Here is a 17,875-nt window from a genome sequence, read left to right as displayed (position 1 = left end):
TGGAACACCCTACCAACAGTCATTAAGACATGCAAATCCCTTGACTCCTTCAAAACCGCTCTCAAAGGGCACCTACGGACGGCTGCAATTCAAAACTGGCCCCCGTAAAAATCTGAATCCCCCCCACCCACCCCTCACTCACTGTATATGTTTATTTTCCCTTTTTACCTCCTTTATGATGAATTCCCTCTTCTTTTTTGTGTGCTTTGTATATAGAAGTGTATTGGTACAGGTCAGTCCGCTGCCCCCCCCAGGTTGGCAGAGGAAGTGTAGCACCCAGGATTACATTAGATAATTTGACACTGGGTGAAAGAAAATGGGTTGCAAAATCATGGGATAAAAAAAATACAATAAAAATGTCATGAATTAATTAAAAACAAATGACAAGAAGCTGCAATAATTAGAATCACAAACAACTGACTCGATTATAAGATTTATTTATCAATTGTATCAAAATATCACACAATACAATGACATTTATAGTTGAATGGAATGTTCAAAACTGTTGGATCTCGTCTGTTTCAATCCAACAAAGAATGCTGGACTACGGTACAATCTGAACTTTAACCTCTAAACGTTCCGTCTCAGATTATGAACCATGAACAATCAATTATTCACATGAACAACAATTAAAACAATAAACAAATCATTGTTCATTTGAACAATAATTAAACTCTCAAGAGCAGCGTTTTTTTCCCCCCAACCCATTCTCTTTTCTTTTACCAACTTGGACAATAACAACAATACACTAATGTATTCTGTAAATAACGGCCGTTAGAGTGAAACGTGATCCTATCATGTAGGACTAATGATGATAAAAAGGTTAATATTAACGAGACCATACGAAGCGTCATAAATGTATAAAACCAGTGTAGAGTAGGAGAGTAGCGACATACTTTTATCTTTGACCTTGAAATGCAAAAGGCAGAGAATGACTGAACTGACTTATTTTCCTTTCATTAGCTTCCTAATGGGCCAATCCAAAGATCCTGCCTGCGCGGCAGTGCGCGCGCCTCTGTGCGTGTGAGGCCAATTTGACATTGTGTGTGTGTGTGTGTGTGTGTACGTGTACGTGTACAGTGTGCGTGTGTGTACAGTGTGCGTGTTGTCACAGTGACTTTATGGTCCAATAAGGGCTCTCTCTCTCTCTCTCTCTCTCTTTCAATAAGGCAGATTGATTAATTGAGTCGCCCTGTGTCTCGTGCCGAAAACAATCCGTCGACGAGCTCGGCTGTTCTCCGCGCGAGACGGCGTAGCAGATAATTAAACGTTCTAGACGCCAGCTGTGTGTGAAGTACACACAACCGCACAGAACCACACAGAACCACACAGAACTACAGGCTGAATTATGGTCGTCGGTTGGAAGACAATTAATAGAATGCACTTTATGAATGAGCAGCGTTCAGCGCCCCAGTTCACCCTAAAAATGACTTATTTTCCTATGGATTACACACGACACCCCCCCATGAAGCCTTCGATTTACGGAGATAATTTACCTGACTACAGAGTCTCCTATTGAGCGATGGTTCTGACGTCTCCTACCTACAGAGCTCCAATAGAGCGTCGCAGTCCCTCCCCCTTTCAGAACAACGAGTGGCCCAGGAAATTAATCCCAGTGCATTTGTCCCATAGGCATTTAGTGCTTTATTTATTTAATCCATTTAGGCCTGACGTCGAAATTTATAAAATGTCTTCTAAATCCTGACCGTTTTCTGTCAGGATTTGCACCACATTTTCACGATTTTTCAAAAATAGCAGACCTACAAGCTTGTAGCGCGCCACTCGGTGGCGCGCTATGAGCTTGTAGATCTGCTATTTTTCAATAGCTAAAGCATAACATAATGTTTAAAACACCAAAAGGGGTTCCCGTACAGAATGGGTTAAATACCTTTTAAGCGTCGTACGAAGCCAACTCTTGTCGTGACAAATCATGACAACACACACAATATTTTGGACCAAACAAATAATTACAAAGAAGAAAAACAACAAAAAAAGTGTTGTAACCTGCCGTTTTCTTTTCTACTTTCTAATTCTTTGTTTGGCCCGAAATATTGTGTGTGTTGTCCATGATTTGTCATGACAAGAGTTGGCTTCGTACGACGCTTAAAAGGTATTTAAATAAATAAAGCACGAAATGCCTATGGGACAAATGCATTGTGATTCATTTCCTGGGCCACTCGTTGTTCTGAAAGGGGGAGGGACTGCGACGCTCTATTGAGCGATGGTTCTGAGGTGTCCTACCTATACAGAGTCTCCTATTGAGCGATGGTTCTGAGGTCTCCTACCTATACAGAGTCTCCTATTGAGCGATGGCCCGGTCATCAAATCATCGGCACAGGAATGCAACAGACCATAGAGTCCATAGACTGAATTATAGACTGGATTCAAGGCTTCGTGAGGTGTTTGTAAAACAGATGGAAAACAAGTCATTGTCCGGGTCAACTGCTGCTGTAGCATGGTGTACAAACACACACACACACAGAAAGGCATTATCAGGTAAGGCATGCGCGTGTGTGCGCGTGTGTGTGCGTGTGCGTGTGCGTGTGTGTGTGCGTGCGCGTGGCGAGGGTGCTGGTTCTACTCCGTCTTCTTCTCCTGCCGGTCCTTGAGGTCCTCGTCGTCGGTGTATTCTGTAGGCTCCTCCCCCGGCTTCAGCAGCTTCCCCACGTAGTCGTACTTCTCTGTAAATACACAAGAAATACACAATAAATACTTCTCTGTGTCACAGAGAGACAAGAAATACACAATAAATACTTCTCTGTGTCACAGAGAGACAAGAAATACACAATAAATACTTCTCTGTGTCACAGAGAGACAATAAATACACAATAAATACTTCTCTGTGTCACAGAGAGACAAGAAATACACAATAAATACTTCTCTGTGTCACAGAGAGACAATAAATACACAATAACCTCTTCCAAGGTTAGTGAAATCTAGACTGTCAACGGGACAAACACACTCACACGCACGCACGCACGCACGCACGCACGCACGCACGTACGCACGCACGCACGCACGTACGCACGTACGCACGCACGTACGCACAGCGTGTCTCCATTAGGAGGCCTCAGTATTTCACCGTTCTGCGTCTTTCAACACTTTGTGATGTTGCAGAAGAGGAAATCAGTGCAGGACGTCGTGTGAGAGTGGTGCTCAAACTATTCAGAGAGAATGGGCTGTATTTTGCGTGTCTTAAGTACCAGTGTAACTGCCAGTGTCAGTTGGTTCTTTTAACTTAAGTCAGGTCTTTACTTTGAAGTTTGTTATTTTTCTTTGTTTATTTGTGTTGTCTTATTTTGACACTTCCTGTAGACTTAGTATACCTTTATTGTGAAACTTCCTGTTAGAGTGCATATATAGCTGAAGCATGTTGGCTTCACTCACCTCAGACACTCAGCCAGAGTGACACAGTGAGACACAGCATGTTTGAGGCAGCAGAGCCACTTGGTATGAGACTGATATTGTTGAAATGTTTTGTAGATTCAGTATGTAGTTTTGTAGATTCAGTATGTAGTTTTATAGATTCAGTATGTAGGTTTGTAGATTCAGTATGTAGTTTTATAGATTCAGTATGTAGTTTTGTAGATTCAGTATGTAGTTTTGTAGATTCAGTATGTAGTTTTGTAGATTCAGTATGTAGTTTTATAGATTCAGTATGTAGTTTTGTAGATTCAGTATGTAGTTTTATAGATTCAGTATGTAGTTTTGTAGATTCAGTATGTAGTTTTATAGATTCAGTATGTAGGTTTGTAGATTCAGTATGTAGTTTTGTAGATCCAGTATACAGCTTGTAGATTCAGTATATAATGTAAAGCCGTTTATATTGTTTACAGTGCCTGCTTTTGCTGTGTCCGATGTGCCAAGTATCGTTATCCCAAGATTGTTGGTATGAAGTTCAAGGTGGCATTCGATTCAACCCCTAGCCCCTCGATTAGCGGAGCGAGGTATATGATTTGTTTGTTCTGTTTTGGGTTCATTCATTTACTTTAGGTCTAACTAATTGTATTGTGGGTTGATGGTTCGTTTGATATATCTCTGTTATGGACTTATGGTACATTCTTGGTAATTTATTGGTCTACTCTTGAAATGTTTGAGTTGTCGTATCACTGCATTAATTACGTAACTTAACCATTTTATTTATTGTACTATTGAAAGTGATATGTAATGCACAGATTTTATTGTTGTTGAAGACTATGAGAAAAACGTCATGATTGTAATAGTATTTATATTCTATTTTTGTAGTTTTCACGGTGTACCAGGGAACATCTTCTGTGCTGAAGACAAATAAACTACACCCGTTGAGACCATCCACTTCTCATTATTTCATAATTCGAGGGCGCTTACAACCAGGTCTTATTCCCTAACTTAAGTACCAGGTCTTATTCCCCAACTTAAGTACCAGGTCTTATTCCCTAACTTAAGTACCAGGTCTTATTCCCTAACTTAAGTACCAGGTCTTATTCCCTAACTTGAGTAAACTAAAGACCGGGCGTGATCAATGCTCTTTGGCTATTCTGAGTGGCCAAAGAGCATTGACCACGCCTCCAGGTCTTCAGTTTACTCAAGTTAGGGAATAAGACCTGGTACTTAAGACACGCAAAATATAGCTCTATGTGTCTCGTCTTCCCAGGATCCAAAAAAAAAATAGCCGATCTACAAGCTCACAACGCGTCGCCTCTCAGACCCAAAATATAGAATAGCCCATGTTGTAATTGTCGGATAACATTTTTGCTGTATCCTATCCACAATTCCATGCTGAATGTGATGTTAGTACCATGAGGAGTGACAACAGAGAAACGTAGCCAAATTATTTCAGGGGTCCTCCAGATTATTTTCTGAATTACTTTATTCTTTTACTCAGTTAAATAGGCCTAATAAAGGATATGTGCATAAAGTGAGTGGCAAAGTGACTTTAACAATTTTTTATTTTGGTGTTTTACCCACTCAGATCGGGAACCCATATTTGGGTTCTGTACAGTATGTACAGTATTCAAAAATGTAAACATTTTGATTCTGCTATATAAATATTTGAAGTTTTTCAGAAACCTTAAGTCAGGATTTAGAGGCGTTTTTAGAATCGGCCTCAGGCCTAAATGGGTTAATGTCGTTTATTACAATCAGATAGGACTTTTCTGTGTGGATGTATGGGGCTGTCAATCAGATAGGACTTTACTGTGTGGATGTATGGGGCTGTCAATCAGATAGGACTTTACTGTGTGGATGTATGGGGCTGTCAATCAGACAGGACTTTACTGTGTGGATATATGGGGCTGTCAATCAGATAGGACTTCTCTGTGTGGATGTATGGGGCTGTCAATCAGATAGGACTTTTCTGTGTGGATGTATGGGGCTGTCAATCAGACAGGACTTTACTGTGTGGATGTATGGGGCTGTCAATCAGATAGGACTTTACTGTGTGGATGTATGGGGCTGTCAATCAGACAGGACTTTACTGTGTGGATGTATGGGGCTGTCAATCAGACAGGACTTTTCTGTGTGGATGTATGGGGCTGTCAATCAGATAGGACTTTACTGTGTGGATGTATGGGGCTGTCAATCAGACAGGACTTCTCTGTGTGGATGTATGGGGCTGTCAATCAGACAGGACTTCTCTGTGTGGATGTATGGGGCTGTCAATCAGATAGGACTTTACTGTGTGGATGTATGGGGCTGTCAATCAGACAGGACTTCTCTGTGTGGATGTATGGGGCTGTCAATCAGACAGGACTTCTCTGTGTGGATGTATGGGGCTGTCAATCAGACAGGACTTCTCTGTGTGGATGTATGGGGCTGTCAATCAGACAGGACTTCTCTGTGTGGATGAATGGGGCTGTCAATAAAGGCCAGAAAGCAGTTTTTTGCCATTCAGTACGCGTTCCCGCATAACTTCCGGATATGATGATGATGTCACGCACATAACCTCAATTCACCAAAAACAAATATCTTTCACGTGAATATATTTTTGGGAGAACCCCCCCCCCCCCCCCCAGCTCTAATCAATTAATCAATGGATTATTATTTTGTTAAATGGAATTCTTTAGAAAGAAGAAATCTTTGAAATATCTTTGTTAAAACAGTGTTACAGACAGACAGACAGGCAGACAGACAGACAGACAGGCAGACAGACAGACAGACAGACAGGTATACATACGGGTGAACTGCGTCTCCCATTCGCTCAGGCTGTCTTGCTGCATGGCGTTGAGGTCGGAGAGGTCGTCGTGGGCGTCGGTCAGAGCTTCCTGCTCCAGGCAGAAGGTGGCGAGGCCCCTGGAGGCGTCCCGGCCTGCAAAGACCCCGTAGGGGCCCTCTGGAAAACACACATCTCGATGTATTTATTTGAGTCCACATTTATAAAATACATTATCAACGGCACAAATATTTTCAGTTGCTTCTGATACGCTACGCACTCGAAACATCACGTGTCTCAGTGCTGGAGTCCAAACAAGCCCTAAATGTACAGAATATAGGCATTAAACACATGAACTTATTCACAGCAAACATCGGTCACTTCAGTCTGTCATATTATTACCAACACCGAAAGTAAATCATGGGTACAAAAAGCACCTTCTCCTCCAAATAGACACACCCCACACACCACACCACACACACACAACACACACACACACACACACACACACACACCCACATTTATGTCTACACAAAGGAGATGCATACAAGGACACAAATATTATAGGTGCATTATTAACCCATTCTGAACGGGAACCCATTTTGGTGTTGGCATCATGTTATGCTTTAGCTATTTAAAAATAGCAGATCTACAAGCTCGTAGCGCGCCACCGAGTGGCGCGCTAGGAGCTTGTAGGTCTGCTATTTTTGAAGAATCGAAGAACGACTGACATTTTTAGAATCTGATCTCAGGTCAGAATGGGTTAATCAGACCAGTGTGTGTCCAGTGGAAACCTCGTATGAATCTGATCTCAGGTCAGAATGGGTTAATCAGACCAGTGTGTGTCCAGTGGAAACCTTGTATGAATCTGATCTCAGGTCAGAATGGGTTAACCCATTTAGGCCTGACGTCGAAATAAAAAAAACAGTCCCTCTGAAAGAATATATACCTATTCAAAGACGAAAATAGCAGACCTACGGCTTGTAGATCTGCTATTTTTCAATAGCTAAAGTATAACATAATGCTTGAGACACCAAAATGGCTTAAATATAGTTTTGTCTTGGCGTTTATTGGACCATAAGGGGTCATGTGACCATGTCATCACGTCTGATAACAGACTGGCTGGTTCTGCTTTCCGCTGCTGCTTTCCGCTGCTCTGGTCTGACCTTTCACCCTTCACCGTGTCCTGAACACACAGGCCAATCCAATCACTGCCAGAGAGGCAGCGTGCACCGTTCTTAAGCATTATGTTGGAAAATAGCAAATCTACAAGCTCATAACGCAGCACTCGGGGAGCTTGTAGATCTGCTATTTTTTAATCGTGGAAAATGTGGCCGAAATCTTTTGAATATATTATATTCTTTGTTTTTAACTCAAATCTTTCCTGAAACAACATATTTTCAAGATTGGGGTCGGCGGCCAATTACATATATGTTTGGGGGGTGTCCTTGAAAACCACTGACATAGAAACGTTGTTTTTTTTTCAGAAAAATGTTTTAGAAAAATGATTTAGAAGACATTTTGTAGAATCTGGTCTCAGGTCTGAATGGGTTAATGTACAGTATTTAAGCCATTAACCCCTTTTGGTGTTTTAAACATTATGTTATGCTTTAGCTATTGAAAAATAGCAGATCTACAAGCTTATAACGCGGCACCGAGTGCCGCGTTATAAGCTTGTAGGTCTGCTATTTTTGAAAAATCTTGAAAATGGGGCACAAATCTTTGAATATATATTCTTTCAGAGCGAACATTTTTAACTCAAATCTTTGAATATATATTTTTTCAGACAGAGCGAACATTTTTAACTCAAATCTTTGAATATATATATTTTTCAGACAGAGCGAACATTTTTAACTTAATTTGAAACAACATGTCGGTCAGTGGCCGAATGAATAGACATTTTATAGAATCTAAAAAATGTCATTCTAATCAATGTGCTTGTGGATGGATGGATGGATGGATGGATGGACCCACCTGGCCCGTAGAACTTCTTCCCCCGGGTCACGTCGAACACCTTCCCGTTGACCGCCATGAGGATGCGAGGGTTCTGGGTCCCGTCGTACGGACGCAGGTCCGGCAGGCTGAAGTCCCTCTTCTTCATCCTGGGGAGAGGAGGCTCCTGGTCCCCCTCGAGAAGGCCTGAGGGCTGGTCCCCTCGGAAGATCTGAACCGGAGAAAACATATATTATATTATAACCTAATCCTCGAGAAGGCCCGAGGGCTGGTCCCCTCGGAAGATCTGAACCGGAGAACATAAAATGATGTTATAACCTAATCCTCCTGGTCCCCCTCGAGAAGGCCCGAGGGCTGGTCCCCTCGGAAGATCTGAACAGGGGAAGATATATTATATTATAACCTAATCCTCTAGAAGGCCCGAGGGCTGGTCCCCTCGGAAGATCTGAACAGGAGAAGATAAATTATATTATAACCTAATCCTCCTGGTCCCCCTCGAGAAGGCCTGAGGGCTGGTCCCCTCGGAAGATCTGAACCGGAGAACATAAAATGATGTTATAACTAGGGATGAACCGATCCGGCTTTTTGGCATTCGATACCGATTTCGATACATGGGGGTCCAGTATCTGCCGAGTACCGATCCGATACCCCCCACAAAGAAACATAATAACCTATTAAGCTGTATGCCTCACTGTGTGGAGTCTGGAATCATTATTTTGTGTAAGGCAACATCAAGGCTTGACTTAAACATTACTTTCCCAACTTTGTAAAACAAAATGTAACAAACACAGATATAAATGCACTGAATTATTTATTAAATAACTGTGCAACAATTAGACCAGGTTAATGTGTGCGCAGGCTAGCCTGGCTGCATTCCACATGTTATACTGTCAATACTACACTGCTGTGTCACAGAGGAGGTAGAGTTGTTTTCATACTGTTATTACACATCATTATCGGATCGGATCGGATCGGATAATGGATCGGCCACCGATCCGATACCCATTCTAGAATTTTAGCCTGGATCGGCGCCGATCTCCGATACGAGTATCGGATCGGTGCATCCCTAGTTATAACCTAATCCTCCTGGTCCCCCTCGAGAAGGCCCGAGGGCTGGTCCCCTCGGAAGATCTGAACCGGAGAAAACATATATTATATTATAACCTAATCCTCCAGAAGGCCTGAGGGCTGGTCCCCTCGGAAGATCTGAACCGGAGAAAACATATATTATATTATAACCTAATCCTCCAGAAGGCCTGAGGGCTGGTCCCCTCGGAAGACCTGAACAGGAGAACATAAATTATGTTATAACCTAATCCTCCTGTTCCCCCTTACATGTACATCTAGAGTCCCCTCGGAAGATCTGAACAGGAGAAAACATATATTGTATTATATTAATATCATATTATATTATAACATAAGCCTCCTGGCTCCTGAGGAGACCTGAGGGCACGATTGCGGCACAGTTTTGCCTGCAACACCAAATCCAAGCGAGCAGATAGATTGGACCTTCCAAAGGGAGTTGGGATGTTTAGTCAGAAGTGCTTTTCTTGGTTCAATAATTTACTGTAAAGCTAACAGACGGGTGTTCAATAGCACAGATTTATTTAAAATAAATATATATACATATATATAAATAATACTAAAATAATAAAATGTTATATTTAGTCAACTAAAACTTGACAGGACATTTCCGTCTTCAGATGACTAAAATATGACAAAAGTTTAATAGAATTTTATTCAAAAGACTGACTAAAAAAACCGACATTAAAATGTTCTGTTAAAATTAACTCTTCACCCTACTTCCGTGGTCATGCAACCTACTCTATGAGTTTAGCTAGAGTTTTTTATAATGGGATGAATCTGGAGTTGCAATACCCTCCATTGACTCCCCATTCATCCAGTTTGCGTTTGTGATCTGCTTGTATTAAACAACGTTATAAACTCACCAACATTGCAGCTCTAGGTCAATCTTGAATTATCCTCTTTCAATCTGCAGAGCCTTTGTTTCATAAAAATCCACCGTAGACACGTTATGAGCTACTCTCTGTCAAGACATTCTGAGCATGTGATTATTTTTCTAAGTGCTGGAGTTTGGAAGCACTCGTCGTAAAACACTGAACGGCCCTGCGTACCACCTGTTTCGAATTTGCATTTGCGGGCAGCAGAGTGACCCGTTAACAAAAACGAGTGCTTCCAAACTGCAACACTTAGAAAAATAATCACTTGCACAGAATGTCTTGACAGAAAGTAGCTCATAACATGTCTACGGTGGACATTTTTTTGAAAGAGGATAATTCAAGCTTGACCTAGAGCTGCAATGATGGCGAGTTTAACGTAGTTTAATACAAGCAGATCACAAAAGTAAATTGGATGAGTGGGGAGTCAATGGAGGGTATATTGCAACTCTAGATTCATCCCATTATAAAATAAATCTAGAGTTGCAAATTGCGGCTAGAGTTGAGCAGGTGACAAGTTTGACAACTACATCTCTGCTTCTCAAAGTTGTGGGTCTGATTTAATACAATGTGCAACACTGCCTGTTTTCCTTGGTATCGTTGGAGACCTGAACATTTTCTGTTTACTAAAGAGCTGGAGAGACCGCTTTTGCTAAACAAACACTATAGCAATGATTACTGTCACAATATAGAGCTATTTAACACTGTTACTGAACACACTCTATAGCAATGATTACTGTCACACTTATTTCAACATGGGGGGAAATCACTTTGGACAACTTTAAATTCTAACAAAAAAAACTAAACAAAAGAAGGAAACCGACATAATTATAACTCACTCAACTGAGATGGAAAACACTAAAGTCTAAAAAAAAGAAAAAGAAAAAAAGAAATCAGTTTAAAACTGTGACTGTCTTCATAATATAGAAACAAACAAAATGCCAGCAGTCTAAAGAAGACTTTAGTCTAATGGAGAACTGTACTGTGTGTACACACACACACACACACACACACACACACACACACACAGACACACACACACACAGCCCTATTTAACTTTGTTATTAAGTTTGATGATTGCATAAACTAAATCAATGGGAGTTTAAACTAAAGTCAGAGCGTTACCTTGTAGAGCAGAAACAGACACAGGGCCAGCAGGCTGAGGTTGAGAGGAGAGGTGAAGATCTCAGTGAGAACAGAAGAACTTTGCTCCTCTTCCTCTGCCATCATGTTGTCCGCCATGTTTGTTGTGTTGTCACTGTTGTGCTGCTGCTGCGGCTCTGCTGCCCGGTGACGTCACCAGGCGCTCCGCCAATGTCGTTGTGTTGCTGCTGCTGCTGCCTACTGACGTCACTCACCTCGTTGCCCTTATTGTATTATTACTGTAGGTGGCGGTGTTGAGCAGTGTTGTTTTTGGTAGCAAATTTCTATTTTAGTTTTAGTCTTTTGAATAGTTTTCACTTAGTTTTAGTCACATTTTAGTCACCTGGAATGTTGTAGTGTTTAGTCTAGTTTTAGTCGACTAAATGTCATACAATCTACAGTTGATTTAGTCGACTAAAATGTGTTTTGACAGGCCTTGATGTCGTTGTAATGACATATTTTACACTTTGGTTGCATGCTGAAAATAGCAGATATACAAACTCACAACGCGTCGCAGCGAGTTTGTAGATCTGCTATTTTCAGCATGCAACCCAGCATAAAACTGGATCTCTTGTCCACTAGTCCCTTACTAACATTTTAGTCTAGTTTTTATTTGTTGACGAAATTGTCAGTATATTTAGTCTTAGTTTTAGTCATCATAGATTCGTTTTTATTTAGTTTTAGTCAGTGAAAAAAGGTAGTCGACGAACATTTTTCGTCTTGGTTTTAGTCGACGAAAACAACACTGGTGTTGAGCGAAGAGGGGTTTAGACCCCCAAAGATGACTGACTGGGCCGGGGTATTCAACCATCTTTCAGTACTATTAAGTGGTGTAAAGCAAGTGTTGAATTCGTCGACTAAAACTAAGACGAAAAATGTTCGTCCACTACCTTTTTTCACTGAGGAAAACTGAATAAAAACTAAGCCATGATGACTAAATAAAACTAAGACGATTTTGTCAACAAATAAAAACTAGACTAAAATGTTAGGAAGGGACTAGTGGGCAAGAGATCCATTAAAGACACAAATCATTTTACACTGTAGTTGTGAACTTGTAGATCGGCTATTTTCAGCAAGTGTAAAATCAGTCATTTCGACGTAATCAATAAGGCCCGCCAAAATACATTGTAGGCGGCTAAATCAACTGTAGATTTAGTCGACTAAAATCGTATGATGTGCTCCCAATCCTTTTCATGTCAATTAAATTAAGGCCCCCCAAATTGACACTAATTTTAGGCCACGGACCCCCATTAGAAAAGACATGCCAGGGACCAGTGATTCTCAACGAACCCGTTTCATTTCAAGGACCCCCAGTTTGACATTAGTCTACGGACCCCCATTTAACTATTTCTATCTCTGGGACCCCCATTTATATTGTTAAATCAATGTTAATTTAACTCTGAGAGGGTACAAATGGAACCAAATGGACCCTTATGGGTCTATAACTCTGAGAGTGTACAAATTGAACCAAATGGACCCTTATGGGACTGTAACTCTGAGTCAAGGGATTCACATGTCTTAATGACTGTTGGTAGGGCGTTCCACATTTTGGTGGCAGTTTTAGTCATCATGGCTTAGTTTTCATGTAGTTTCCATTTAGTTTTCGTCTTAGTTTTAGTCGACAAAAACAACACTGGTCAGAACGTGGTGGTAATATATAAGACCTAAATGACCAATACAACAAATATACAATCATCGATACACCTGAATGTGAATTTAAACTTTAAACATTTGGGGCAGTGTCCCAAATGTTAGAATCAATACTGCAATGTAGCTGTATTGCATAAGGTCCCATTTCACAAGTTCAAAATGTGCACGAAATCATTTGAAAAGAGACGATCTACAAGCTCACAATGTGTCACAACGCATATACGATCTACAAGCTCACAATGTGTCACAACGCATATACGATCTACAAGCTCACAATGTGTCACAGCGCATATACGATCTACAAGCTCACAATGTGTCACAACGCATATACGATCTACAAGCTCACAATGTGTCACAACGCATATACGATCTACAAGCTCACAAGCTTTGTATTATTTACACACTATAACTATTATATAAAACAACTCTTCTGTGAACTTATTTCTCATTTATTGAGCTGTCTTGACAGAACACTGTGACGGTAACATTTAGATCAATTCAGTTATCACTGGAATCCATCCTCCTCCTCCCTCGTGGTCATCTGGTTGGTGTCCACTAGGGGTCTCAAGAGGTCAGCACAGGTCAGGAGCTTTGTTCATCTATTGGTACACAGAGACAATTCAAAGTGTTTTAGATACATAATACATTTAAACACAGGTCAGGAGCACTATGGCTTTGTTCATCTATTGGAACACAGAGACAATTCAAAGTGTTTTAGATACATAATACATTTAAACACAGGTCAGGAGCACTATGGCTTTGTTCATCTATTGGAACACAGAGACAATTCAAAGTGTTTTAGATTCATAATACATTTAAACACAGGTCAGGAGCACTATGGCTTTGTTCATCTATTGGTACACCAAGACAATTCAAAGTGTTTTAGATACATAATACATTTAAACACAGGTCAGGAGCACTATGGCTTTGTTCATCTATTGGAACACAGAGACAATTCAAAGTGTTTTAGATACATAATACATTTAAACACAGAGCCTATAGAGCCTATAGAGCGTCGCAGTCCCGCCCCCTTTTCAGAACAACGAGTGGCCCAGGAAATGAATCCCAATGCATTTCGCCCATAGGCATTTCACAAGGTCCTCGAGGCACGTCCCACTGGGAGGTGTGTGTGTGTGTGTGTGTGTGTGTGTGTGTGTGTGTGTGTGTGTGTGTGTGTGTGTGTGTGTGTGTGCGTGCGTGCGTGTGTGTGTGTGTGGTAAATGGTAAATGGTAAATGGTGCATTTATATAGCGCCTTTATCCAAGGCGATTTACAGAGATTGTGCATTACATTCACCCATTCACACACACATTCATACACCGATGGCAGCGGAAACCATGCAAGGCATTTCACAAGATTTCACAAATCATGACAATGAACACAATGTTTTGGGGCCGATCAAATAATTTATAAGAAGAAAAACAAAACAAATAGTCTTGTCTCCTGCCTTTATTTTCTTCTTTCTAATGATTTGATCGCCCCCAAAACATTGTGTTCATTGTCATGATTTGTCACGATCCGAGTTGGCTTTGTCCGCGGCGTAACCGTCTTTAAATAAATACTTTAAGAAAGTGAAAAAATGCATTGGGATTCATTTCCTGGGCCACTCGTCGTTCTGAAAAGGGGGCGGGACTTGCACGCTCTAAAAGAGGGTTATGCGCGTGACATCATCGTACCTGGAAGTTATGCGGGAACGCCCACTGAGTGGCAAAAAACTACTTTCTGGCCTTTAATGACAGCCCCGTTCATCCAATCAGAAACGCCCTGTCTGATTACATTAAACAATGTTAAACTCACCAACATTAAAGTCCTGTCTGATTGCATTAAACAATGTTAAACTCACCAACATTAAAGTCCTGTCCGATTGCATTAAACAATGTTAAACCCACCAACATTAAAGTCCTGTCTGATTGCATTAAAACAATGTTAAACTCACCAACATTAAAGTCCTGTCTGATTGCATTAAACAATGTTAAACTCACCAACATTAAAGTCCTGTCTGATTGCATTAAACAATGTTAAACTCACCAACATTAAAGTCCTGTCTGATTGCATTAAACAATGTTAAACTCACCAACATTAAAGTCCTGTCTGATTCCATTAAACAATGTTAAACTCACCAACATTGCAGCTGTACGAAAAGCTTGAATTATCCTCTTTCTATTTTTTTCGTTTTCGTTTTCTAAAAATCCACCATAGAAACGTTATGAGCTACTTTCTGTCAAGAAATGCCCTGCATTTGATTATGTTTCTAAGTGTCAGAGTTTGGAAGTGCTTGTTTTCAATAAGACAACATTTTTGCTGCCTCCTGCATTATGTGACATTTAGAACCAGAAGCCATTTGGTACGGCAGGACGGTTGAGTGATTTACAACGAGCGCTTCCAAACTCCAACACTCCATGCTGCTCAATGTTTTGCCACTAGATGAGGATGGTTTTACTCAACCAGAGTCTGGTACTGTTGTACTGACCGGTACAACCACAGTCTGATACTGTTGTACTGACCGGTACAACCACAGTCTGATACTGTTGTACTGACCAGTACAACCACAGTCTGATACTGTTGTACTGACCGGTACAACCACAGTCTGATACTGTTGTACTGACCGGTACAACCACAGTCTGATACTGTTGTACTGACCGCTACAACCACAGTCTGATACTGTTGTACTGACCGCTACAACCACAGTCTGATACTGTTGTACTGACCGGTACAACCACAGTCTGATACTGTTGTACTGACCGGTACAACCACAGTCTGATACTGTTGTACTGACCGCTACAACCACAGTCTGATACTGTTGTACTGACCGCTACAACCACAGTCTGATACTGTTGTACTGACCAGTACAACCACAGTCTGATACTGTTGTACTGACCAGTACAACCACATTCTGATACTGTTGTACTGACCACCAGTACAACCACAGTCTGATACTGTTGTACTGACCAGTACAACCACAGTCTGATACTGTTGTACTGACCAGTACAACCACAGTCTGATACTGTTGTACTGACCAGTACAACCACAGTCTGATACTGTTGTACTGACCGGTACAACCACAGTCTGATACTGTTGTACTGACCGGTACAACCACAGTCTGATACTGTTGTACTGACCAGTACAACCACAGTCTGATACTGTTGTACTGACCGGTACAACCACAGTCTGATACTGTTGTACTGACCGCTACAACCACAGTCTGATACTGTTGTACTGACCGCTACAACCACAGTCTGATACTGTTGTACTGACCAATACAACCACAGTCTGATACTGTTGTACTGGGAGCATAAAATGAGTTTATTTCATTAGTTTGTGCCATTCTGACCCCTGGTGGTGGTTGAGGAGAAGTGTTTGGGCCGTGTGTGCTCCAGTTCCTGTCGATTTGATCCTATGAAAGCCAATGAAACTGGTCAGATGACCAATGATATCCAATGAAATCAACAGGAACCGGAGCACATCACACAGCCCAGGATAAAGTGTGGATAAAGTAAATAGAAATAGTTCGGCAACTATCTCCACAGGCTCCGCCTCTCAACTCATCTGATTGGACAGATAAGCAGCAGCGCTCTTATAGGACGGGATCCCCTTTTGGCCTTTTAAGCAAGTTATACTTTAGCTGTTGAAAAATAGCAGATCTACAAATCTTTGCTTCTGGGGAGGAGGGGGGGGGGGGTCTCTGGAACAACATATTTTCAGACGGGGGTCTGATATATTTTGGGGGTCCTAAAACTATGACGAAAAATACAACTAAATAATTCCGTAATAAAAACTAAGATGTTGATGATGACTAAAAGTAAGACTACATTTATGGACAATTTTTACCGTGTGCGTGTCTGTGTGCGTGCGTGCGTGCATGTGTGTGTGTGTGTGTCTGTGTGCGTGCGTGCGTGCATGTGTGTGCGTGCGTCTGTGTGCGTGTCTGTGTGTGTGCGTGTCTGTGTGCGTGCGTGCGTGCGTGCATGTGTGTGTCTGTGTGCGTGCGTGTCTGTGTGTGTGTCTGTGTGCGTGCATGTCTGTGTGCGTGCATGTCTGTGTGCGTGTCTGTGTGCGTGCGTGTGCAGCTGAAGAAGAAGCAGGTGTACGTGGAGAAGGTGGAGCGCATGCAGCAGGCCCTGGCCCAGCTGCAGGCCGCCTGCGAGAAGAGAGAGCAGCTGGAGCACCGCCTGAGGACCAGACTGGAGAGGGAGCTGGAGAGTCTGCGCAGCCAGCAGGTACACACACACACACACACACACACACACACACACACGGTCTGCGCAGCCAGCAGGTACACACACACACAGGGTTGACTGTGGCTCAGGAGGTAGAGCAGGTTGTCCACTGATCCCTGGGTCGGCGGTTCCAATCCCGGCCCCTCCTCCTCCTGTCCACATGTCGAAGTGTCCTTGGGCAAAGACACTGAACCCCACATTGCTCCCGATGTGCTGGTTGGTGCCTTGCATGGCTTCCTCCTCCATCGGTGTATGAATGGGTGAATGTAATGCACAATCTATGTAAAGGTGTGTGAATGGGTGAATGTAATGCACAATCTATGTAAAGGTGTGTGAATGGGTGTGTGAATGGGTGAATGAAATGCACCATCTATGTAAAGGTGTATGAATGTGTGTGTGAATGGGTGAATGTAATGCACAATATATGTAAAGGTGTGTGAATGGGTGAATGAAATGCACCATCTATGTAAAGGTGTATGAATGTGTGTGTGAATGGGTGAATGTAATGCACAATCTATGTAAAGGTGTGTGAATGGGTGAATGAAATGCACCATCTATGTAAAGGTGTATGAATGTGTGTGTGAATGGGTGAATGTAATGCACAATCTATGTAAAGGTGTGTGTGAGTGTGTGTGTGAATGGGTGAATGCAATGCACAGTCTATGTAAAGGTGTGTGAATGTCTGTGTGAATGGTTGAATGTAATGCACCATCTATGTAAAGGTGTGTGAATGTGTGTGTGAATGGGTGAATGTAATGCACCATCTATGTAAAGGTGTGTGAATGTGTGTGTGAATGGTTGAATGTAATGCACCATCTATGTAA

The 17,875-nt window shown here is 41.8% G+C and overlaps 2 protein-coding genes across 2 annotated transcripts in view; one reads left to right on the top strand and one right to left on the bottom strand.

Moving 5' to 3' along the window:
* Positions 1 to 494: 494 nt before the first annotated feature.
* Positions 495 to 11,271, bottom strand: pgrmc1 (progesterone receptor membrane component 1; the record flags this gene model as incomplete). The annotated part of the gene is made up of 4 exons (XM_083770165.1): positions 495 to 2,681; positions 6,155 to 6,310; positions 8,105 to 8,294; positions 11,167 to 11,271. 4 exons carry the CDS (start codon positions 11,269 to 11,271, stop codon positions 2,578 to 2,580), a joined length of 555 nt encoding a protein of 184 aa, XP_083626291.1. The 3' UTR covers positions 495 to 2,577.
* A 3,993-nt stretch (positions 11,272 to 15,264) lies between these two features.
* Positions 15,265 to 17,875, top strand: part of LOC310856300 (angiomotin-like) — a gene marked incomplete at its 5' end in the record, with an annotated part of 52,738 nt that continues 50,127 nt past the window's right edge. Inside the window, 2 exons of the mRNA XM_083761635.1 lie at positions 15,265 to 15,288; positions 16,902 to 17,051. Of these exons, the coding sequence (XP_083617761.1) occupies positions 15,265 to 15,288; positions 16,902 to 17,051 (174 nt within the window). The remainder of the gene's footprint in view (positions 15,289 to 16,901; positions 17,052 to 17,875) is intronic.

Source organism: Protomyctophum parallelum, assembly GCF_964188405.1.
Source record: "Protomyctophum parallelum genome assembly, chromosome: 1".
NCBI classification, from domain to species: Eukaryota; Metazoa; Chordata; class Actinopteri; order Myctophiformes; family Myctophidae; genus Protomyctophum; species Protomyctophum parallelum.
The sequence above is the reverse complement of the archived record's forward strand: the minus strand, read 5'-3'. Positions and strand labels throughout refer to the sequence as shown.